Raw genomic sequence first — 25,122 nt, 5'->3', positions numbered from 1 at the left:
GTTGTTAACTTGTCTTACTTTCTTGTACTTACTAAGCAACCATTTTATACTTGACACAGAAAAATAGAAGCAAAGTATGCAGTACTAATTAATATTTTTCTTTCATTTTCTTTTCTTGTTGAAATACAAGTATTTCATTTGTTTTTCACCTACTTATTCAAATGTTCAAATTTTTTAAAGTCCCACACCCTTATGATTTGTCAAAATTATCAATTGTCAAAATAAATTATAAGTGATATCACAATTATGGCCCACCATGAGTATTTTTTTAACATTAGAACTTTCCATCAGCTTTATTCTTGTCGTGTGGGAAAATGAGTTAAGTATTATCCTAAAAGGCTAAATGACTGCCATTTAACTTTGAATGGAGTCATAAAATCAAAATATATTAGAATTTAGTAGCCCAAAGTACACACAAATATTTTAAATACTTTTCATATCACAACCAATTTGGGACACTTTTGTTCGCTAAGGTTAATGTCTTTTATTGCAGATGAGGAGTCTCAAGCTTTTATTTTGAAGGTGTTTTGTATGGAGAAGAATTGGAACTGGAACAAATACTTTTCCACCTCTCACTCTCAGCTCATTAAGCAGATGAAGGCATGCACACCATGGCCTACTTTTTACTAGAGGAAAACAAATGAACACAATCCAAAAATACAGAACAAAACCTTAACCCTCTGCATATTGATAACAGGCCTCTGTGAGAGAAGTTTTCACAAACTGGGTCTCATTTGTGTGGAAATTTAGGCTAAGTCAAATTCCTAACCAGAGAGTAATTACACAGACTTGGGACGAGGTATTTTGGTTACATCTTGTGTTTGGGAAGTTTAGCTCAGGTTTGAGTGAATGGCCTACATACTGTGTGCCAATGAAGTGATCCACAGAGTGCCATTTATGTTTTCCTTTTGCAATGCATGACCCAGTATCCAGGTTTTTGTTTAAAGACTATGTCAAGACACAGTATTTAAAATAGGAACACGTAAAAAAATTAGCTGTTTTTATTTTATGTACAAAATAAAAGTTCAGATGCCTTTTGACAAGACATCAACTTCATAAAAATTAGTGGCGATGAAAGATAAAACATGATTTATTTCAACTCTTTAAAAATATGTCTTCTGCTACATTTCCAATCACTAATGTTTACATCGCATCTCTAAAGAAGCAGCAGGTTAATGAAGAGAAAAGACATGACAGCGTAACAGTGTAACCTTTACACTATAGCCTATTTATTAATAAAATCGTCATAGCAAAGAAAGAAAGAAAGAACGAAAGAAAGAACGAAAGAAGGAAAGGGACGAAGGAAGGAAGAAAGAAAGAAAGAAAGAAAGAAAGAAAGAAAGAAAGAAAGAAAGAAAGAAAGAAAGAAAGAAAGAAAGAAAGAAAGGAAGAAAGTAAGAAAGAAAGACAGAAACGTGTTTGGGAACCTTGAATGGAAACTTCTGAGCGGTACCTGAACGCAACACGTTGCACGCCCCTCTTCATCATCACTGGCACTCCCACAATGCAGCGGGGTAATGTATTAACATGGCGTCAATGGTTGCTGTTTTGACCAGGGCCGTGGGATCTGAAAAACATTATGTAGAACAGAACCATGGAGACAGCTAAACAATAATCTGAAATCGACTTTAGAGCTCGAAAGTAAGTTAAGAGGCGCTCTTGTGTGTTGAAATGGTCGAAGTCGTTTTTTCCTGCTTTTAATGACTTGCTGCTGTGTGGCAGCTGGGTGCCAGTATTATTTATTTCCCGTTAGCTAGCTCAGCCGGACGACCGGGCACAGCAGCTAACGACAGTTAGCTCACGGAGACGGCTAACGGCAAAGTCGACTGAGCAGAGAGCAGAGAGTCCCCTGGAAGTCAGCGTGAATCCTTCTCGCAACACAGGAAACGCCTTTTGGTTTTAATGGTGAGCATTTCTCTAAGTCGATAATATCTGTGTGCTTTCGTTTCTGTTTAGGAAGTTGAGCTAACGTTAAGTCCCAGTGTTGTGTCGAATTCTGCCCCCCCCCCTTTTCAGTTTCTGTTTCCTTTCACCTGAACCACACATTATCGGCTCCAACCCCAGTCATGTCTGCCACGCTAAACCGTAATCCAACATTAAACCCTAATTTAAGCCCAAACTCTGACGCAACATCAGGCATCACCCGCCTCCGTTCATATGAGATGTGTTTATGTTTGGCAGTGGTGGAAAGTAACTAAGTACATTTACTCCAGTACTTTATTGAGATACATTTGCTTTACTTTAGTTTTTCTATTTCATGCTACTTTCTATTTCTACTCTACCACGTTTCGGAGGGACCTATTGAGAGAGTTTTTACTCCACTACATTTATGTGACAGAGATTAAGACTTAATATGATAATCGTGTAAAGTTCAAAGCATTGTTAAGGTCTAAATCAGTGGTTCCCAATCATTTTTGTCTTGCGCCCCCGTCAGATTAGACTGGTTTCTCCTTTACACCTCATGCAAATGACTGTTCAAGAAAGCAGTTAATACCAGAAACACCTTCCATGGACGATTAGATCAACATTATTTGCAAAATCTTTGGGGTGGAAAGAATTACTTTTGATATTAGCGTACAACAGTTAAAATTTATGAAGACATGGGAAATATGGATAATATACATCCCACCTGTATGTCCATCATGTTTATAATGTAATTTTTTTTCATGTCTTCTTTTTTATACCCTCCTTTTTATTAAAGGATTTGAGTATCAGTCAGGTACACGCCAACTTTTTGTTTTTAGTTATTTGGATTGGTTTGTTTTTTCTCTGTTCTGTATTTTATTTATTATTATTATTATTATTGTTATTATTATTATTATTATTATTATTATTGATTTATTTATTTTGGATGCTGTGTGCAGTTGCTTCTGTATTATCTATTTTAATTCAGATTAATTTCTTGAAATTGAGTCTTACGGAAAGGTTGGATGGAAAGGACCATTAAGGAACGCAATATAAACATAATTTCATAAAATAAATATATGTTCAAGTTATACATATTTTTCAATATAAAAGAATGGAAAAAAGAAAAAGATTAAAAAATGATTACAAATGTGTGTAGCAGAACATTGTTTTTTTTTCTCTGCTCTCCCATTAAACATCTCAGGGCCACTCAGATTTGCTGGTGATCCTGTGGAGGGGCCCGACCCCTAGGTTGGGAACCACTAAAATAAACTAGTTAACTCTAAATAAAGAAGTTAAAATTAGCTCCACTCTGAGCAGCTACAACGGTGAAATGCTGCCTACCCATTGATGCATTAACAATCTAACAATATCATATATGCAAATAAATGATTATAATAATAATACATCACCAACAGGGGCCATCTGTCTGCACACACAGTACTTTTACTTTTGATATATCAATTATATTTGACTGGGTACACCGTTGTACTTTTCCTTAAGTAGGATTTTAATTGCAGGACTTTTACTTGGAATGAAGTATTTTTACATTGGTGTCCTGATCCTTTTACTCAAGTAAAGGGATAAGTGCTTATTCCACAGCTTGTGTTTAAGGAGTCATTTAATGGGTTGCGACTATTATTTCCAACAGTTAATCTGTTGCTTATTATTGTGATCTATCAGTTAATCATTATCTTTTGAAATGTAAAAAAATTATATGTATATAAAAAAAAAAACTATTTCATACTCTGAGAAGGTGATGTTCTCTGGTTTCAGAACCCAATGATATTCAGTTTACAGGAAATATACAAGTGAAGAACAGCTCTCCCCTTTGTTTTCTGTCATTTGCTAATTTGATGAACTGTTTCAGATCTACTCTGTTTAACAAGCAAGAAGTGTCATAAAATATATTAAATGGACTCAACGCTGTTCACAAGTCTGCCTTTTAAAAGTATACAGTTCAAACAGAGTTTTAACTGGAGCAAAGAAAAGGTCTCCTATCACTCTTGTTCCAAAGTCCCTGCAATGGCTTCCTGTTAGGTGCAGGATAAAAGTATCTACTATTAATAGACTTTCCCTCCGCTTCATAGTTTATTTGACTCATAGATATGTTCCTGAGTTCCATGAGTCCTTAAATCCAGACTCTGTGCGGCTCACTGTACCAACAACTTAGTACAGTGACACTTGTTTTTTGTAGGAGTGAGCTCATAAACATTATTTACGTTTACATTTGCCCATTTGACAGTTGTTTTATCCTCAGCAACTAGGGTTGCACGATGTGCAAAAAAATCATATTGCGATTATTTTGGCAGATATTGCAGTTTCGGATTCAGTTGCAATGGTCATTTTTGCATTTCATTTTCATTGAAAATTTTTTTTTAAGTGATGATGCGATTTTTGTTCGGGCTTGTACCAAACAAACATGTTCCTGTAAATCTGGAGAATATGATTTGTAGACTGGGGCGTCTCTGTAGCACCACCACGATTATGGTGCTAACAATACACAAAAATGATGTGACATATTTTACCTTTACCAAAAAATTGATGGTCCTGTGATTTTTTTATTTATTTTCTTTGCACGTCCTCTGATTTAGATATTGCATTTGACCATATTGCAATTTCGATTATATTTCAATTAATCGTGCAGCCCTAACAGCACCTTACAAATGAGGGACATCACTCAGTAGGAGATCTTGGTATAAGTACTAGAGCCTGACCAATATTGGATTTTTGGGGCCAATACCAATATTGGGGAGTACAAAAATTCCGATATCCGTACACTTGTGAGGAAGATATGTAATAAAAGCAGGATATTTTACAGTTTAAGTCTTAGTCGGGGCATCAAATAGAATAAGTATAAAATTAAATAAAAAAACATGAGAACAAATATGTATACATATTTTATATATATATATAAATTTGCTATCTATATAACTTGACCCGAGCATTTAAGCTGCATTATTGCCTCTTAATAAAAGAATTCATATCAGTGCATAACAGAGAATATATGCGCCGATACCTATATATCTGTGATAGGCCATTATCAGCCAATAAAATCGGCTGACCGGGTTCTAAAGTACTAAGCAGTAAATCTGTTCAGTAAAACAAAGTGCGAAGTAAGTGCTAGTTGGACATGTCAGGGTGTTAGGAGAGGAGGTGCTCTCTGAAGAGATGAGTCTTCAGCAGATTCTTGAAGATAGAGAGGGATGCTCCTACTCTGGCGCTTGGCAGCTTGTTCCACCATCAGGGAACCGCAGACGAGAACAGTCTGGACTCAGATTGTCTTGTGTGGAGGGATGGTGATGACAGATGTCATTCCTTGGAGGAACACTGGCCGAGAAGGAGCATAAGGCTGAATGATTGAGTTCAAGTAGATGGAGCAGACCCACAAGTTACTCTGAAGGCAGCATTAGTGACTTGAATTTGATTAGGGCGGCCATGGGTAGTCAGTGGTCGTTGAGTAGCGAAGTGACGTGACCTTTTAGGCTGACCAGACTTGAGGGTTTCATGTGTGTGAAGGGAGAGCCGCCAGAAGAGCGTTGCAGCAGTCGAGGTGAGAGATATCGATAGCCATCAGTCAACATCAATCAAGACATTTTATCATCTGTTGAAAAACTTGCATTTAAACTTCCATGTCGCCCTTGTCTTGTTTTTAGCACACCTTTTATAAGTGAAAACAATGTTTTTTGTAAGTCATAACTGTGTGTGGAAAATATCATATTCTGGTAGTAAACTAGTCAAACAATGCATTGAAAAAATTGCAGCAGTTCTGTGTAAAATTAATAGTAAAACAGCAATCACAACTTCCACCACTGAAGCTGAGTAGTTGTAGTGTAAGGCCTTTGTCTTGACTTTTTTCTCCCTTCTCCCTCTTCTTCATCTGTTGAGAATTAAGATTCCTCTTTCCTTGGAAATTCACTCTTAATTCATTTACATAATTCTATAGTAAGTTACACGCACAGTAAGTTTGTGTGTATATTTAGTTAGTTATCTTCACCTTCACAACAATAACAACGGTTTTTGTGACGTAGTCTTGCTGCTTAGACTGATAGCTATGTTTTTTTTTAACCTAGATTTTAGGAGGCCTGCCTCCCCGGTGATCCTCAGCGTGGTGTTGACTCCACCAGGGACAACAGCAGCAGGACAGGAGGGATGGATGAGTCCATAAGTCCAGTAAAACCAGTCAAACAGTCTCAGCCCAGAGGAGCCAAAGCTTTGTCCAGCGAGAAATCAAATAAAGAGGCTTCTGTGCAGAGAGAAGGCACAAAGTCTGCGGCCCGCAGCAGAGAAAACCTCACCACTGCTAAAGATGAGCACAGTTTAGGCTACCAGGGGAGCCGTGGGCAAGGCAAGGCTTCCGCAGACACCCCACAGGACAAGAGGAGAGGACGGCCTTCCAGGCTGACAAGACTGACTGGAAGAACAAGTTCTGGAGAGAGAGGCAAAGGCAAAGTGGCAAGTTCACAACAGCAGCTGGCGACACGGGCTCCTGACTTCAGGTCATCTGTTTCTGCAGACAGCAGCCCCTCAGCAAACAGAGAGACCAACTCTCCTGTAGTGCCTGGTACACCTGAGAAAGGCCTCGCAGAGCTGGCCAAGACCTCCACCGTAACTCCAGCAAAGGAAAAATCCTATGGTGGGTTTACTGTCCGTAGATGATTCTGCCTTCATCAGCAAATGTATCTCTGCTCCACTGCCTTTTCTTTGTTGTTTGTAGGGTTGAAAGCTGCCGCACTGATGCATCAGTCTGTTGAAGAGGGCACAGAGGGGAGGCCCACTGTGGAGGATGGACCCTTGACAGACCAACAGCTGGGCCTCCGACAGGCAGAGGAGCGCCTCTACAGAGACTACATCCACCGACTGCTGAAAGTGAGGAAACGATCCAGTCATGCCAGATATATAGTACATGTATGGGAGGGGTTGGTTGTTTGCAGTTGAGTGTCTCAGATAACTAGGTGTCTTTAATTTGCCTGATTAGAGAGAATGACAAGTTCCATAGGTCTGTAATTACTGAAGAAATAGCTTATATGATTGGGATGCCCTGATTGATCGGCCGATCATGATGGTCCGATTTTCATTTTCAAATATAAAATTATATCAGTAGATTTCAATAATGAGGTACAATAACAATCATGATTTTCGTAAAAGCATACTAACCTAGAAACCTGTGACTGAATCATGAAAAAGTTTCAGAGCAATGGAGACACAGAGTGTTGTGGTAACCATAGTAACTCACTCACACACCTGCCTGCATGCACACGGCCCGAGAGGAGCAACAGAATGGGATGACAATAACAGATTTATGGATATTAATCTGTGGATATTCTCTGTCTTGTCTGTTGCATGTCAAATTGTTCTATTCGTGCCGTTAGAGGCTTTGTATGCTACTCACATCTTATTAGTGTGATATGATATTGAAGGGGACGGAGCGGTTGTCAGTAGTCTGGTAGTCAGACCGACTGAGCCAGTGAAGGAAAAAAACTACTTTGAACTGCAACGCAGAACATGCAGGGCACCAAAACAGCCTAATGAATTATGATCATGCAACGACCATTAATTTTAACTCAGAAATGATCGGGCGATGTCACTCATTGATGATGAGTATCAGTATCGGTATTGGTGGCAAAAAAACATGATTGGGGCATTCCTACTATATGATAATAATAGCCTCAGGGCTACCAACAACAACTATTTTTCTATCGATTAATATATTGCAACAGTTCCTAACCTGTGGGCCGCGAAGGTATTGCAAGTAGGCCAACAAAATCATTTGCAAAACAGTACAATTTTGGTGAAAAGATGTAATTATAAAAAATGTAGTAAAAAATTTTAATACAAATAATGTTTTTGAATCTATTGAAAAATAAATTCTCTTTAAAAACATGTCGAAAAACTTTGTAAACTTGTTACCTATCTCGATCTGATTCAATCCGGAATGTTCGATCATTATCATTAAAATAAAAACTGCTGACATTATTTGGCCTCCATATTGTTATGGGGTCAGATGTAAGCCGCCAACATTTTTGAGATTTTTAAGTGGGCCATGAGTTGGAAAAGGTTGGGAACCACTGATCTATTGACTATTTTATCGATTAGTAGATTAATCTAAACAATTCATTTTCCTACAGAAAATCGAAATGACGCAGTGGCCGTTCAATAAGCCTAGATTCTGATCTAAACATTTGCTCAAACACTTATTTAGTGTAAATACTAAGGAAGCAGGCAGACGACTTGATGGTTTTATGAGATTATTTAGCAGCTACAAGGACAAAAGATATTAAAAAGTTCTGTCTACTAATGAACAGTCTGTGTAGCAGGGTTTTGTTTATTTTTACCTCCTCCTAGCATGAGCAGGTGGAGTTGATGGTTGTGATTATGATCAGGTGAAGGAAAAAATCTAAAAAAAAAATCTGAGAGAACATGCATACACTGATCATAAACTGATTGGTTTTGCCTCCCTCTTTGTTTTCACAGCAGTCCCCCGAGTACCCAAACTATCAATACTTATGCAAGCTCTGTTCTGTGCACATTGAGAACATCCAAGGAGCACACAAACACATCAAGGAGAAGAGACACAAGAAGAACATAATGGTACGGGAATTTTAACTTTGTATTTTCTTAATGCTTTTTTCGGCATAAAGTAAAGGTTTGTAATTTAGGATTTTACATATTGTGTTTCTGGTGTGTCAGGAAAAACAGGAGGAGAATGAGCTGCGCGCCCTCCCACCCCCCTCCGCTGCCCAGCTGAGGGCCGTGGACGCAACCGTCCAAGAAACAGCCAGGCAGCAAGGGATCTCGGAGGAAGACTTTGAAGTTCGGAAGGCCGTGGTCGTCAGGATGGAAGAGATCATAAAGAGGCACCTCTCAGGTTGTGATGTCATTCAGCCTGGGCTATATTTCCTTCAGCGGGTAGTCACAAGTTTATCACAAGTGTCAAAAATACTGCATATAAATAATTCCCAGTATCTTCTTTGGTTTTTCCAGCTTGTTCTCTCCGTCTCTATGGTTCATGTCTCACCCGATTTGCCTTCAAGACAAGTGATATCAACATCGATGTCACCTACCCTTCCTCAGTAAGTCTGCTTCTGCTGTTTCACAAGATCATAATGTATTTTCTCTTATAGATACAATACTATAGTCGATATCTTTTTGTCTGTTCAGATGACACAACCTGAGGTCTTGATTCAAGTGCTGGAAATCCTCAAGAACAGCCGTAAGTTTTGCTCAGTGCATTCAAAATTTTCTTGGAGTTTTGACATGATTCATTGTTATTAAGCTGCATAAACCTGCTGTTCTGGTTGGTCTGGATTTATTGGCTTTGCCTTGTTTTGTTCATATGTGTGATAGCATTTAGAAATTAGACCTAGCAGAACACTTGCAAGACACAACACAAAATCTTATCTGCTTTGGTCTTGAATTTAGATAAAAAGTTTGTCATTAAGGACCAATTGGTTTGGATAGTTAGTGCTACTTTGTGTAGCTCAACCTCCATGTAAAAATCCTGCAATTGATTGTTTGCAATTTTACCTTTCTGTCTCTCTTCTTCAGCTGCATTTTTTGAGGTTGAGTCAGATTTTCATGCCAAAGTTCCAGCTGTGTTCTGTCGGGATGCTAGCAGGTGAGTGTCTCCTACTTTCATTTCTGTGTATGTATATTTTTGTCAGTTTACACTAATTGATGTTTAAATTATTTGTCATGCATGCCGAGAGATTTATTTCAGTAATAGTTTATTTTTACACTCAGGTTCTGTTTAGATTTTTATTCAAAATGTCATTGCTGTCTTTCTTCTCCTCGGTGTCTGCACAGCGGCTTGATGTGTAAAGTGAGCGCAGGTAATGACGTTGCTTGTCTGACCACCAATCACCTGGCAGCCCTGGCTAAACTGGAGCCCAGACTGGTTCCCCTGGTGCTGGCTTTCCGCTACTGGGCAAGGGTAAGGCTGTGACTGACTCACGCCTCATCTGAAAGAAGAAACGATAAAGAGCTTCAACTGAGTTTTAGTGTGTTTGCTTATTTTTATTTCCATTCATGTTCCTACAAATACTGGCACTGATTTTTAGAACAAAAATAGGCGTCAGCAGCTTGAAATTTTCAGAAATGGTGTGCTCACTTATAAACCCTGTTTTTTGTGTGTTTTACTAATGAGTATGTTTTTTAAATGACACATGATGTACCAGATCCTCAGTCTAAAAATCACAAGGATCCTGGACACACTGGATTTTAAAGCTGCTTGCATATTATTTTTAATTTTCTTTTTAAATGAAGAACCTCTTTCTGCACAAACACATCATGTCACTTTTATGTCCAAATGCCAAAAACAGAATCAAATACACTGCTCAAAAAAAATTAAGGAACACTTAAATCACACATCAGATCTCGATGAACAAATTATTCAAGTTGAAAATCCAGGAAAAAAATGGATTTAGGTCAGATGAACGTGAGGGCCAGTCAATGGCATCAATGCTTTTGTCATCCAGGAACTGCCTACACACTCTGGCCACATGAGGCCGGACATTGTCCTGCACCAGGAGGACCCCTGGGCCACTGCACCAGCGTAAACACTTGACAGTCGCTCTGTGTTTCATCCCAGTACCTAACAGCAGTCAGGGCACGGTTGGCTATGACATGGAGGTCTGTGCGACCCTCCAAGGATATGCCTCCCCCAGCGTCTCCAGACTCTTTCACGCCTGTCCGATGTGCTCAGTGTGAACCTGCTCTTATCTTTGAAGAGAATGGGCCACCAATGGCGGACCTGCAAATTATGGTGTTCTCTGGTGAATGCCAATCGAGCTGCAGGGTGCTGGGCTGTGAGCACAGGTCCCACTTGTAGGGCTCTGGCAGTGCTCCTCCTGTTCCTGGTACCGGTCCTGCTGCTGGGTTGATGCGCTTCTACGGCCCTGTCCAGCTCTCCTTGTGTATCGGCCGGTCTCTCTAGAGAAGAATCAGTCAGGAAGGATGAGGAGAGAGCAACTGTCTGTGGCCACCACATGCAAAACCATTCCCCTTTTGGGGTTTTTCTTGCTGTTGCCTCTCCATTGCAGCTGTTGTCACTTTCATTTGCATCAAAGCGGGTGAAATTGATTCACAGTCACTTTTGCTTCCTAAATGGTTAGATTGATATCCTTGAAGTTTAAGTGACTTGGTGTTGTACTGTGATGATTAAGTGTTCCCTTAATTTTTTGAGCAGTGTATTTAGTTCTATATTATGGACTCAGTGTTTAGACTATAATGAGTGATGATGATGTTTTCCCTTGTGTGTTTGTCTTCGCAGCTGTGTCACATTGACTGTCAGGCTGAAGGTGGCATCCCCTCGTACTCCTTCGCCCTCATGGTTATCTTCTTCCTGCAGCAGAGGAAGGAACCCATCCTCCCCGTCTACCTGGGCCGCTGGGTGGGTGAAGTGTTACATTCTTCAGGTCTTAGTCTTTTTCACAGGGGCAGGCACAGTAGCGAAAAAGAGAGAGACAGAGAGAGAGAGAGATGGGGGATGAAACAAACCAGGGGTGCTCTGGTTCATGGTTGGCTCCCCCTGTCAGTCCTTTTCTGCTCACATGAGGAACAGAGGCTTGTTTTTAACTAACTCATTTTATGATAATGACAATCGTTATCATGTCTCTCCTACAACTAAAGATTTGCTCATTTATCTAATCTTGTTTCTGGCAGTTTGCGTTAAATTATTTATACTTAATTACATTTCCTTCTGAATGAGAAATGATCATGTTGATAAAATGCATGAAAATTCTCATTTTATACTTTTTTTTTGGTGCCATCCTGCCTGGTCCTAAGTATCTGTGGTGTATTATCCAGATTATTTAAAAAAATAAAAATAAAAAAAATAAAAAGTTAAAAAATTAAAATTCAATACGTGTCTCAGAAAATACAATTAATAGTGTCAGTGTTGCAGCCTGGTGTAATGTAGACAGTGTAAAGAGCAGGATAAACGTTCGTCTGTCTCATTGTGAGCAGGCAAATTAAAAAAATTTTCAGCACTATTTTCCATACGTTTGCATGTTAATGAGGGAACTGATTTGATGCTGCTACAAATCATTAATTTTCTTTAAGATGTAAAATTCATATTCATAGTGATATAAAGATATGAAATGACCCATTTAACTAAGATTGCATTGATCATTCCTGGCATCACTTTTAGATGGTGTTTTAGTGCACAGGAAGAGCTCCTCTCTCTCCATGTTTTAAACTCTCTATAAATCCTCTGCTGTGATTAATATTTTGTTTAACATGTTTTTCACACATAAAACCTGGGGCCAGAAGCTCATTTACTCTTTACTTCCTTGTGCCTTGTGCCCCACCCCTAAGTGTAGGTGGGAACATTTTTTCACCTTGACGTGTCAGGCTGTTTGTGCCGCGAGCTGCTCACAGAGATGATCATTATAAATGTGTAATGCAGGTTGAAGAATTATGTAATTATTAAAATGACAAAGGATACCTGATACCTTGTTCGTACTGTTAAAAACCAAACAGTCCCTGGAGCCATGAATGTATCAGTGAGTCAGGTTTTCATTAGCTATATCACTCGTCACCTGTTGAGTGATATAGCTGCTTGTTGTGACAGTTAAACCAGATGTATGATGCCACATTTAATGAAGCACACTTAGTCCTGGCAGTGTAGCACTGCAGCACATCTGCAGCACATCTGCAGCAAAGGGTTTCTGTTCATACTCTGAATGAGGATACAGCTTCAATAAGAAGTCCTCTTTAGATCTATTTAACAGACGGACATGACCTGTCCTATCGTAAAAGCTTTACCTGTATTTATTTGGATACAAGTAGTCAACAAGTAGTCACAAGTAGTTTTTTGCAGCTCTTATTTCACTTTTTCCTTTTTAATAAATTTGCAAAATTTGCAAAATTCTGTTTTTGTTTTGTCATGTTGCGCCATTGAGCGTAAACGATTTTGGCATATTGCTGCAACATAACAAAATGTGAAAAGGGTGAAGGGGTGTAAATACTTTCTGAACACACAGCAGATGTGCTGCTGTCAGACGGAGGCTCTATCATTTATCTGCTTGTTTATGTGCATATTTGTTTAGGTGAAAACAAGCGCATAAATTTGTAGTTGTGTTTGTGCTTTGGTTGTTGTTTGTCCTTTGCACAAATTTGTTTGATGATTACTTACTCAGGCAAATATTCAGTTACGTTGTTCTTAACAACTTGGGCCTTATCTTCATATATTATGTCTTATATATTTTGTCCATTATACCTATTATGAAGAAGTAGCAGCCTAGAAACGTATCTGTAGTAGTATCCGTAGTTAAACTGGCTTTTTAAAAACAGATTAGACCGTTAGCTTTGACTTCCTTTTCCTCTTTCAGATCGAAGGCTTCGACGTGAAACGTGTGGACGAGTATCATCTGACTGGAATTTCGTTGGATATGTTCGTCCGCTGGGAGCACAGACCTCCGAGCTCCACGGAGGGACGAGGGGAGAACCGGAACGAGGCCAGAGAAGGCAGATCCAGACCTGAGCAGAATAAACCTGATGATGGTCATTATTCAGAGGGCTTGGTGAGTCACTCCACAACATCATATCGTGTAGAGGACGGTGTGGATTGTGTTTGATTCAGATTTCACGTCATGCTTTGATGTCCCTTTTACGTTCCCTTAAAGACCCGCTTAACCTTGGACCTGGGTAAAGGTGTGACGCTGGGCCAGCTGTGGTTGGAGCTCTTACGTTTCTACACGCTGGAGTTTGCTCTTGAAGAATACATCATCAGCATTCGCTTAAAGGTACTCCTCTCCAGGGAAGTGAAGAACTGGCCCCGCCGCAGGCTCGCTATCGAAGGTAAGAAGCCTCTCTGTTGGAAATCTCATCTCACAGCCCTGGAGAAATGCCAGTAATTCTCTCTCTCTCTCTTTGTCTTTAGATCCTTTCGCCTTGAAGAGGAATGTTGCACGAAGCTTGAACAGCCAAATGGTGTTTGAGTACATCCAGGAGCGCTTCCGCACAGCTTACAAATATTTTGCGTGCCCCCAGAGGAGGGGCAGCGGTGGCCGCCAGAGAGGCAAGAGGGCAGGCAAGCAGAGTGCTAAACTGGAAGGGGCCGAGAAGATGGAGGCTGCATTTGTGAACAAGGAAGAAGACGACGACGACAGGAAAGGTGAAAAAAGTCTGAATGCTCAGAGCGGGCATCACCGGGGGCTGAAGGAGGACGAGGAGCCTGACAGCGATGAAGAAGATGGTTCAGATCCGTCCAGAAAGAACGATGAGAGGACTTTAGATGCCGGCCTCATGGACATGGTTCTCAGTCAGGACAACAAACCCTCCGTCTCCCCCAATGGCCTGCTGGACAGTGACAAGGAGGGGGAGGAGGAGGACGAAGAGGAAACCAGTGTTTCAGAGAAGGACGAGCCCGTCACATCAGAGGATCTGCACTATGTGTTTGATAAGATGATTTTCACTGGTGGGAAGGTAAATAAGTTAACCAATAAGTTTTTTTTTTTGTTTGTTTGTTAGTAGCTGAGTCAGGATGTAGATGACAAGCTTTTCCACTTTTTTAGCTGCAGTGTAGAAGAAGCATCATCTCACCTCTCAGCACTGATGGGTTCATGTGTCTTGGGTGAGACATGTAAATTGAGGAAGGGTTTATATTTGATTATTAACACATGATGACAAAGTTTGAGTGCCACATTATCATGATACACTGACTTCATTCAACATCATTGTTACAGAGCCTGAAGAAATTTTATTTTCAAGCTACGTAACATGGGGACACAGCCCCACAGTCAAGTTCTGCAACTAGTGTTGAATAGTTAGAGCATTTTTTAATCTTTATTTATGCAGTTTTCTTGCACTTATCAGCTGTGTCCCAATTTAAGGGCCATCCTTTGTTCGATGCGGTTCACGTAGGCGTGGCCTACGTAGACCACTAAGACAGAACCAAAAATCAAAGTAGTGGTTTCTGGCACAACGTCACCTACTTCCAAGGTGCACTGAGAAATGAAAAAGTCCAGAGAAGTCAAAACTCCAGCAACACATTGGTTTAATAAAGTTTTTCAGTTTACTGCAGGTGTTGCTGGAGTTTTAACCTCTTTATTTGTGGAGTTTGCCATATTCTCTTTTTTGTAAAGTGATTCATCACTGGTGCGCAATGAATCTTGGGATAAGTCGGTCCGTGGAGGATCCAGCCATTGGATCCTTTCTTGCCCGGGAAACAAAGGACACATTTGAAGGAGCCTGTGAAACAGGACAGCCTTGTCCCACCTCTGTGATGCAGTCGGTCTTCAATGTGGCCTCTGACGGACAAGGCCCCTGAATTGGGACACGGCTACTGTGTGTTGGTAAAAACCGTCATGTCTGATTGGTTGTTTGATATATGGACTTTTTTTCCTTCCAGCCTCCAACTGTTGTGTGCAGCATCTGCAAACGAGATGGTCACCTGAAGGACGAGTGTCCTGAGGACTTTAAGAAGATCGAGTTGAAGCCTTTGCCTCCAATGAACGATCACTTCAGAGACATCCTCGACGGGCTCTGTAAACTGTGCTACTGTACGTAGTCGACACTGAGGTTCTGACTTTTCTTTCACTTCATATTTTCTTTTGGAAGAAAGTAGTAAAACGCAAATATTCACCACCATCATAAATGATCTTTAGATTAGTGAATCATGCAAACAAGGAGCAGGTGGCATGCCGATTATTTTCTAGACGAAACGATTAGTTGTTATTGAGACCGATAAAGCTCAACAAAGCAGCAAAGTGTCACATTCTGAACCAAGGATCATTAAATGTTTGACATTGACTCAAACGAGTAATCCTCCATCTGAAATAGTTTTAGATAGATTTCATATAGATTGACTAATCGATTAATCATTGCGGCTCTGTGTGACTGAACTTCTGTTCTGCTGTTTGTAGATGAACTGTCACCTACGCTCATTGAGCAGCAGAAGAGGGAGCAGATCCTCGCCAGCCTGGAGAGGTTCATAAGGAAGGAGTACAACGGTGAGATCTAAGTATAAACTATTACAGACAACAACACAGTCTTCAATATTTATTTATGTAGAAACAATGAAGAGAGAAGCCTTTTATGTCATGTCATCCACAATGACTTCACATATTTTAATGTCAAGCCTTCCAGTGTTAACTCGCTGCTGTTGTTGTTTACTGCAGTTAACAAGCTGTAATGTCTTCCCTGGAGGGCTTTTATTGTGAAACATCTGCAGGGGTTTCATCAACAGAAGCTTAACACCATGAGAGTATAGTAAAGGATAATTGAAATGAGAATTTCTTCCTGTGTCTGGACCCGCAGATAAAGCTCAGCTCTGCTTGTTCGGTTCCTCCAAAAACGGTTTTGGTTTCCGCGACAGTGACCTCGACATCTGCATGACTCTGGAGGGTCATGAGACTGCAGAGGTAGACGGACGAAATGCACACAAACACACACACACACACACACACACACACACACACACACACACACACACACACACACACCATGTGACACAACTCACGTTTCCTCAGTAGCAGGATGAGAGATGTGACCCCCTGTATTCTTTCACTGATGTGTCTGAGCAGAAGCTGAACTGCAAAGAGATCATTGAAGGCCTCGCTAAAGTGTTGAAGAAGCACACAGGTGAGTTTTACTAATCATCACACTGTGATATTTATGTGTCAAGAGCTGAATGTGACTGGTTATGATCTCAACATCACAGGTTTGAGGAACATCTTGCCTATTACAACAGCTAAAGTGCCTATAGTGAAGTTTGAGCACAGACAGAGCGGTTTGGAGGGAGACATCAGCCTTTACAACACCCTGGTGAGTGAAACATCCTCTCAGAGCAGAATGCGCCTTCACTGTTACATGAAATGTCTTTTTATTTTTTAAGTGCTTCGTGTTAATAAGTTAGTTGGATGGATCCTCTCTGTAGGCTCAACACAACACCAGAATGCTGGCGACGTATGCCGCCCTGGATCCACGCGTGCAGTTCCTTGGATACACAATGAAGGTCTTTGCAAAGGTATGTGAACGTGGACCAGCTGATACAGTAACCTTCCATTTGTGGCTTTTGGACACTTCAGTTTGCAGCTCTGTTCTAGCTCATTCAAGGGTTTTATGTTGGTTTGTCCAATAACTGCAACATTCTGACATCAGAAAACACAACACCGATAATGGGATTAGATTACACAAGATTTTACTAATTGTCACTGTTTCAGAGTAGTAATTTATTTAATAGATCTACACAATTTCAATCTTTTAACCTTTGTAACAGCCAGAACTCATGGATGTAAATAAAAAATCAGATTCTTGTACATTTTCATACCAGCTAATACAGAACAAATAACAAAATAAACATGGACGTCAGGCTACATGACGTATCAAATTTAAAATGACCAATTTCATTTATATGTGAAAATATGGTGAAAGTTCACAAATGAAAACGCATTCATTTTAAATTGAGAGGAAGCGATCTAATCCTGCTTCCTGATGGATCTCAGTGGGTCATTTGGCCGAACATCGTCGTTACTTTAAATGTGTCATTTTGAAAAAGGAAGGTTCCATGTTACATAATGTCGCCTGTACATTTTAACTCTCCAATTTACACCTTAATTAAAAAGGTTTTTCTATTTTAGTGTCTCATACAACGTCGTCTATAATCTCTAGTTCCTTCTTCAGAATATATTTTTTGACAAAACAATCTTTGCTCCAGGTTCAAAAGCTCTTTTTCTAACCTTAAACCAACTGCATGTTTCTGCCTTCACAGGGTTTGCTTCTGTGTTGTGCTTTTTGTTTGCTATAAGCAGCTGTTTAACCTAGAATTTAACAGTAGTCTGTATTTAGTTGTGTAAGACATGATTTGTACGGTCAAAAGCATTTGGATTTAATGGCATGCAAATCTCCACTTTAGCCCCATTTGAAGGGGATTAACATCACAGGAGGAGGAGGGGGTAAAATATCCACGGTGCATTTTAACCTAATGTGCCTGTCGGTCCAAGCTGTGTGTTATGGCAGTTTGCCGCTTTCTCAAGAGCATCATCCAAAACACCTTCACACTCAACACTGCACCTCCTTGGATCCTGAGCAAAACACCCTGCAGTGTGTGTGGTCAGTCGGCTAGTTACAGCTGGAGTCAGCTGCTCCGCTCCGAGCTGACAGGAACTGTTAATGGCCAATTCAGCGTACTTGTAACACTGCCACTTTGACAAAATGTAAACAAATACATACTTAAAAACAGCATTCAATACAATTACTAACCTGTAGCTGACATTACAATGATGTTTGTGATGAGCTTTTTCATGGTTTTGCTCTCCTGATGGCTTTAATTTTTTCTGTAGTCGTGCTAGTTCCATTACTGGGTTGATGGTGAAAAATTACCCACATACACACCCCAGACAGGATTAAAATGTGTCACAATCTCTGACCTGAACCCTGACTAACCTGCCTCTGTGCTCACAGCGCTGCGACATTGGTGATGCATCCAGAGGAAGCCTCTCATCTTACGCGTACATCCTGATGGTGCTTTACTTCCTGCAGCAGAGGCAGCCGCCAGTCATTCCTGTCCTGCAGGAGGTACCACTCACTGATTAATCACCGTTTAAATTCAGAAGAAATAAGCTTTTCCTACATGAAGGTGTGTTTAGCTTTGTATAATAATTTTTTTTTTTTTTTTTTTTTTTAGATCTTTGATGGGAAGACTGTTCCCCAGCGGATGGTCGATGGCTGGAATGCTTTCTTTTTTGATGACCTTGAGGATCTGGTGAGTCGGTCTCCTTTAGATTGGGGGCGGTGTTGCTTTGTTTGACATTATCTGACTGTAGTTTTTTGCTCCTGTCACACACCTTTTGCTCTTTCAGAGTTTCACTTTTGTTTCCTTGTGTCCTAACAGCGTCGGCGTCTCTCAGAGCTGCAGCCGAACATGGAGTCAGTCGGAGAGCTGTGGTTGGGCCTCCTGCGCTTTTACACTGAAGAGTTTGACTTCAAAGAGCACGTCATCAGCATCCGCCAGAGGAAACGCCTCACCACCTTTGAGAAACAGTGGACCAGCAAATGCATCGCTATTGAAGGTGGATCTGCTTATTGTTCTGCCTTTAACGTTGTGTTCAGGGTCTTCTTCTCTTCTAACACCTTCATCTGTTCTTCTCCACAGATCCCTTTGATTTGAATCATAATCTCGGGGCTGGAGTTTCTCGCAAAAGTGAGTGCTGTTATTCCAACACAGTTCATCATAACCAAAATCTATTTTTTGAACTCCACTGAGGAAATCATTCAGATGTTTTTTGTTTGTTTTTGTTTTTTGTTTTTTAAATCACAGCATCATTTTAGCAGATGCACATATAATCAACATTTGATATGCTGATACAGATGCTTGGGTCTGCTCTTCCTCACATGCACACATGTCGCAGGTGTTCATGTTACCATGAGACAGCCCTTTTACACCTTTTTAGCAGCATTAGCGTTTTTAGCGTTCTCTTTTTTTCAGTTGCACAGATGCCACGCAGCACCACAGCTGATGGCACTGTTATATATTGCCTAATGCATGCATGGTTTACCACCACTGCCAAAGGCATGAATTATAGTTATTGTCATGAATATTTAAGACATGAAGTATCACAACCCACGAGTTGTAAGGTTTTAATCAGAGCGATCGACAGTTATCAGTTAATACTTATGCAAATGTTTTCTGTCATTTTTCAGCAGCTGCTTTAACTTTATTTGTTCTATTTGAATGAATTTCAACTTCATGAAAACCTCGTTATTGTTTAAATAGTTACTGCTTTTGGTTAAATTTCATAAATGTGAAAGAGCCCCGCCCCTCACGCTGCCTCTCTCTTCTCCTCCAGTGACAAACTTCATCATGAAGGCTTTTATAAATGGTCGGAAGCTGTTTGGAACGCCATTCTACCCCGCCCCCGGTACTGAAGTGGTACGTTGTTCATGACTCCCAACACTTACACAAAATAATAAATAAATGTTAGGACTTCACTGCTGGCTCCTCCCTGCCCGGAGGAAACTGTGGTTTGTCTAAAACGTTTGCTGTCTCTGCTGCAGGACTACTTCTTTGACTCAAAGGTGTTGACAGACGGCGAGTTGGCGCCCAACGACAGGTGCTGCAGGATCTGCGGGAAGATTGGACATTACATGAAGGACTGTCCAAAGAGACGCAGGTTGTCCTCTCTTCATTTATGGAAATATTTCTGTCACTGTGGTTTGAATTTAAAAAAAAACGAAAAGAAAGTTCTGAGAAGTTATGAATATGTTATAAATTCATATAAACTTCTTTTTAAGTGTATTAAACAGTTTATACAGCATCACCATTTGCAGTACTGCTGCTTTCTACATCAATTATACTAAGGAGCAAAAGAGTTTTATGTAGTTGTTGTAAAAGTGAGCATATGGCTGCCATGCCAACAGTGACATCACAACCCCGCCCCCTCCATGTTAGTTGATGGGACATGGGTTGTGATGGTTCTGATCTCGCTCCTGGATGTTCAGGTGCTTATTTTTCTGATATGTTTCGTTTTAATTAGTTATTTGATGTTATACAAAGGTGGTGTGGCATCATGACTGACAGGTGTGATCGGGTGTGGTGGTCTTCCGTCTTTACACACAGTCATTGCCCCTGTCTGAAAAATAGTTCATTATCAAACAGCCAATTTCACTCTATTAATGATTATCACTTCTATCTTATCTATCAGTGGTTTATGACATCTCATTAGTTGATTTTTATTTCTTCTTCTCAGATAAACCAGGCTCTTAGACTTGATCAAAATAACACATCTCATATTAGGTTTAAGTTCATCAAATCTTCCACCGGAGAATCACAGCTGAAATAAACTCAGGGGGAATTTTATTTTAAGCATGAGTGATACCCTGAGAAAGGTACGAGAAGGACACAGAAAGAAACTTGTAAATCTCACAATTAGGAGACATAAGTGTTGTAGATCAGCAGCAGACAGAGAAGCTCAGGTAACATTAAGATCGACCAGTTTATAAAGGTTTAGTTACATTTTTATGGCATGAATATGTAACTGCTTTACTGACTATAAATCACTGTTTCAACTGAAAAAATCGTTGTATTTAAAGGTACTTTCACAAAGGATTAATTATCTGTATTTGAATTTTCCTGAAATCAGGATTTTTTTTTTTTTGTTACAATAATTTTGTAGGTCACCTAAATGTTTTGGTTTATATTTAGAACGGCCCACTGACATCACCTGTACCGCTGTCATCTTTCATTTATGTGTTTATACTGAAGGTGTCAGATTTATTCCTCCCTTCTTGTTGTGCCCTGAACGTTTTCTTTGCCAGGATGAAGAAGAAGGAAAACGACAAAGACGAGGACGTAAAAGAGGAGGAGCGGGAGCCGAAGGACAGGCGTTGTTTCCAGTGCGGGGACATGGGTCACGTACGCAGGGACTGTCCTGACTACCGCCACCTCAAACAGAGGACCGCCGGAGCACCAGGTATCCCATAATACTTCTTCATGATGTTATTGAATGATATACATTCATTTAGAGGGGTTTTGTAAACTAGGGTAACTGTTGATAAAAAAACATTACACACCTAATATTCTCAGCAATAAAGGGTTGAAATAAAACTGCTTATATATCTTCTTCTTCTGCAGCTCCTCACATGGTACGAACAATGGTGAGCTCCCAGTCCATCCCCATTCCTCAGGCAGCTGTAGACTGTCCTGGAAGGACCAGACAGCCCTCTGAATGTGTGAGTTACACTTGGGATGGTTCACACAAGTTACAAAAAAATCATAAAAATATGTTCTGATGTAAACCCACAGTACCACAGAGTATAAGAGCCACACTGAGGGGAAAAAAAAGAAATCAGAAATTTCGAGAATAAAGTCGTAATTTTACAAGAATAAAATAATCATAATATTATGGGAATTAAAAATGAAAACATTTTGAGAGAGAAAAAACATAAAACATAATTTTTAGGAATGTTACGAACAGCCAATCAAATTGGTGAAACCTAAACTAGAACTTCACAGGATGCTCCACGTTCCTCATTTTAAAGCATCTGATATTTCCTCTCTATTACCTCTCTTTATTCGTATAATATTATGACTTTTTTCTTGTAAAATTGCAAATTTTTTTCTCAAAATTTAGATTTTTTTTCCCTCTGTTTGGCCCTAATCCTCCGTCATACCTTAACAGATTTTTGCCTCCATCCAAGAACAATGGAAATGAATAGAATTTAACTTCCTGAACCCATAGAAATGAAGTTGAATATATATTTGATTGATTTTGATTTCTAAGTTTTCTTTTTTTCTCTGTTTTGACAGTCGGATAGTCGGCAGACTCCGCCCTACTCCCCCCAGCCCTCAGCTGTCCCTCAGAGCTCCTCCCAGTCCTCCAGTTCCCCTCAGCCCTCCCACAGTAAGACCAGTTCTGGTGGTCCCCCGAAGCAGCCCACTCACCCCCAGGTCCCCCTGTCTCTCTTTAGCTTTCCTACGTCCCTTCCAGGACAGTACCACCCAGGGACGCTCACGGCACTGGGGCTTCTTCCCTCCCACCAGTCACACCAGTCCCAAGGGCAGCCTCATCACCCGGTCCACATCCCTTCCACCTCCTGGCCCATCCACGGGCCGGTCCTCACCACGTCCTCTCCCACCGCCCCTTCCCCGCCCGGCCTGAAATTCGCCCTGCGTTCGCCGTCAGGGAACGGCAGCCCCACGGGCTCAGGGGGCAACCCCAGCCCCATGAACCTGAACGACCCCAGCATCATCTTCGCCCAGCCGGCAGGGAGACAGCTGGGCATCGGTGGGCCGGGACGGGAAGGACACTGGCACAACCACATGGCACAACCTGGGTCACTCATGGGCAATGGCACTGTGGTCAAGTCAGGTATTCACTGGGTGAACTGTGGTGACACCATCTGTGTGTGATCTTCATGTAGCTGCGTCTTTAAAGAGCAACTTGACACTAATTCCACTTTTCTGAGTTAGTACATTTTATTTTCAGTCATTTTATTACGGCAAGTGATTCTGGTCCCAGTCTGTCGTATTTCATTTTTTTTTATTTCTCACGAGTCTCTTGAGATTCTTTATCTCTTAGAAAAGAAACAAAACAGCAACAAAAATATGAAACATCATTAATTTACAACAGTCACATAAAACACAATACAACGAGGCCCGAGAGACATGAGAGAGAGAAAACCTGATTATTTCAAACAATTAATATTCCTCATGAAGTATTTTTTTAATGGGGATGATGAAGGCAGAGTTTCCAGATGGTAGATTTGTTCAGGCCCAGGATGCAGATCAGACTGTACGGACACTGAAGGTGATCCATCTAGATGATCTGGTCTGATGGTTGATAGAAGCAGGAGACTTTCACTAAAGTAAACAGGAAATTTACCCAGAATGGTTTAAAGATAAAATGGTACATAGGAATCTTTCTCTGCATTTTTTAGCGAAGTCCATCCAGTGAATTTAAATTACACGTACGTGCTCTTGTTCCAACTTTCAAAAATAAAACAGAGATGAACGACAGACAGGGTCACTCCTATGAAGTAATAAGTCTAATGTCTGAATATACAGGGTGTCATCATCACTTGTCTCTTAAAATGAAAATGAAAACCTCATTTGGGTTTTAGTTTCTTTACAAGGTTGTTGTTGAGAACATGGAAAGATAATTTGTCATTCAGACATATTCCAAAATGTTTGTTTGCAGAGTTACTTTTCCTTTTCCAGAGAAAATTAAATAATAATTAAAAATAAAAAAAATCAAAGACAAAGCCAAGGATAAACAGCGCCTTCTCTCTGATCTGAGTGACGCCCTCTAAGCTGAACTCAGGCGTTAAGTTGCTCTTTAAAACAAATTAAAACTTGATCATTTGGTTTACACAAATTGGAATATAACAGAAGTTTTATTATTGAAGTTGTATTGAACTCTGTGTTGTTTGTAAGTCACCGAGTGTGTTGTGCTCTTGTGTCTGCAGAGTCTGGACACCACCCGGCTCAGTTTGTAGGTGTGAGCCAAGGTTCTCGGTTATGGGAGCACAATAAAACGCCCCAGTACACCCTGTCTCCATCCTGGCCCTACAGGATGCCCCAGAACTTCATCCAGCAGGGCAATGGAGGCTACCAGCCCAGCAAACCCTTCATGGCCCAAGGTCAGACAGGATACTGTTTGTTATTTTTTAATTATTATTACTGCTGAGAAAAACAGACAAATCACCAGGTCTACATTTATACTGACGTTTTGTTTTCATTCTCTCTTCCATCAGGTTCTGTGGTGCATCCGAATCCGAACTTCCCTTTGGTCCCTCATGTCCGACACCAAGTCAACCTAAATTTCATCCAACAGAAGAAGTGAACTTGTATCTACTTTTAATTAGGTCTATGGTCAGTAACATAACAAAGCAGAATTATGTACTCTTTGCATCATTTGATCGCAGGAATTTTTAAAATGAATTTTATCATTTTTGTACAGTTTTTATGTTTTATTTTTTGTCTCATTACATTGATTTGTGATACAAATGTCAAATATTTTAATACCCCCATTTTTGAGGGGGTCCAAAAAACTGTTTTTATTTTATGTGTAAAGTAAGGAGGAAAAATGTAAACCTTTATTTTTATTAGCTGTATTCATACTTTGCTTGCCACAAGATGAAGGCTTTGAATAGACGTTTGTTTTAAAAACAATCTAACATGTCACCCTAAGTATGTAGTGCCAAACGCAGGGATAGCAAGAAAAAAGGGAAAAAATCTTAAATATAAAAAAAAAAAGCTACAAAAAAATAAAGAAAAAAGCAAACAAAGTTTGTTGTATCATGTGGGTTTAAACGCACAGTATATAACTTTTGCCACTAGGGGTCTCTCAATCAACAATAACAAAAGATGGTGTTTGGTGACATCGTGAAGTAGCGTGGGATCATGGGAGTTGTTGTATTCACCACCATTGCCTGGTTTGGATTCCTCCAGTGTCAGTGGTTCAGGAAATCAGACAGACCCAGTGATTCTAACCGTTACAAACACTTAATAAAGCAGGTTCACATTTAAAGTCAGTGTTTCACCGCCGCTGTACGGAGGACAGAGTTGGGAGCTGAGATTGATGCTAACTTTAGTCTCGATTGTTCCTCTGATAACTTTCCAGTTAATGGAGCCTTAGCTTGATGTTCTGACGCTCCATGTCTTAATCCACTTAAAAATAAATCCACAGGACCAACAGAGTTTAGCTGTTTACCTCGACACACACAAAAAATAAATTGCAGAACAATATCTATTTCCAAAGTTATTAAACTGAT

General features: G+C 40.2%; 1 protein-coding gene across 2 annotated transcripts; it reads left to right on the top strand.

The window, feature by feature from the left end:
- The first annotated feature begins 1,350 nt into the window (after positions 1-1,350).
- Positions 1,351-24,636, top strand: tut4 (terminal uridylyl transferase 4). 2 transcript variants are annotated; one of them, XM_056378409.1, is made up of 31 exons: positions 1,351-1,641; positions 1,723-1,905; positions 5,979-6,541; positions 6,623-6,774; positions 8,380-8,496; positions 8,596-8,773; positions 8,890-8,978; positions 9,067-9,118; positions 9,454-9,523; positions 9,712-9,838; positions 11,177-11,296; positions 13,239-13,430; positions 13,533-13,707; positions 13,790-14,334; positions 15,260-15,410; positions 15,774-15,860; positions 16,168-16,271; positions 16,434-16,491; positions 16,571-16,674; positions 16,787-16,876; positions 18,313-18,426; positions 18,536-18,613; positions 18,743-18,920; positions 19,004-19,051; positions 19,698-19,780; positions 19,906-20,021; positions 21,166-21,320; positions 21,482-21,579; positions 22,157-22,718; positions 23,815-23,988; positions 24,103-24,636. In XM_056378409.1, the coding sequence occupies exons 3-31, from the start codon at positions 6,058-6,060 to the stop codon at positions 24,189-24,191; spliced, it is 4,590 nt and encodes a 1,529-aa protein (XP_056234384.1). In that variant the 5' UTR covers positions 1,351-1,641; positions 1,723-1,905; positions 5,979-6,057; the 3' UTR covers positions 24,192-24,636. The 2 variants fall into 2 exon arrangements, with proteins under 2 accessions (XP_056234384.1, XP_056234383.1); XM_056378408.1 differs by having other exon boundaries at positions 1,351-1,905.
- The last annotated feature ends 486 nt before the right edge of the window (positions 24,637-25,122 follow it).

The sequence above is a fragment of the Seriola aureovittata genome, chromosome 6 (genome assembly GCF_021018895.1).
Source record: "Seriola aureovittata isolate HTS-2021-v1 ecotype China chromosome 6, ASM2101889v1, whole genome shotgun sequence".
In the NCBI taxonomy this organism is placed as follows: Eukaryota; Metazoa; Chordata; class Actinopteri; order Carangiformes; family Carangidae; genus Seriola; species Seriola aureovittata.
The sequence above is the reverse complement of the archived record's forward strand: the minus strand, read 5'-3'. Positions and strand labels throughout refer to the sequence as shown.

What these genes read in the sequence shown, in the direction of transcription:
- tut4 (XM_056378409.1), top strand. Translation starts at nt 6,058, where the DNA reads ATGGATGAGTCCATAAGTCCAGTAAAACCAGTCAAACAGTCTCAGCCC. An exon ending in ATGTCACCTACCCTTCCTCA is followed by an intron (nt 8,979 to 9,066) that starts GTAAGTCTGCTT and finishes TTGTCTGTTCAG; the next exon opens with ATGACACAACCTGAGGTCTT. An exon ending in CCGTCTACCTGGGCCGCTGG is followed by an intron (nt 11,297 to 13,238) that starts GTGGGTGAAGTG and finishes TTCCTCTTTCAG; the next exon opens with ATCGAAGGCTTCGACGTGAA.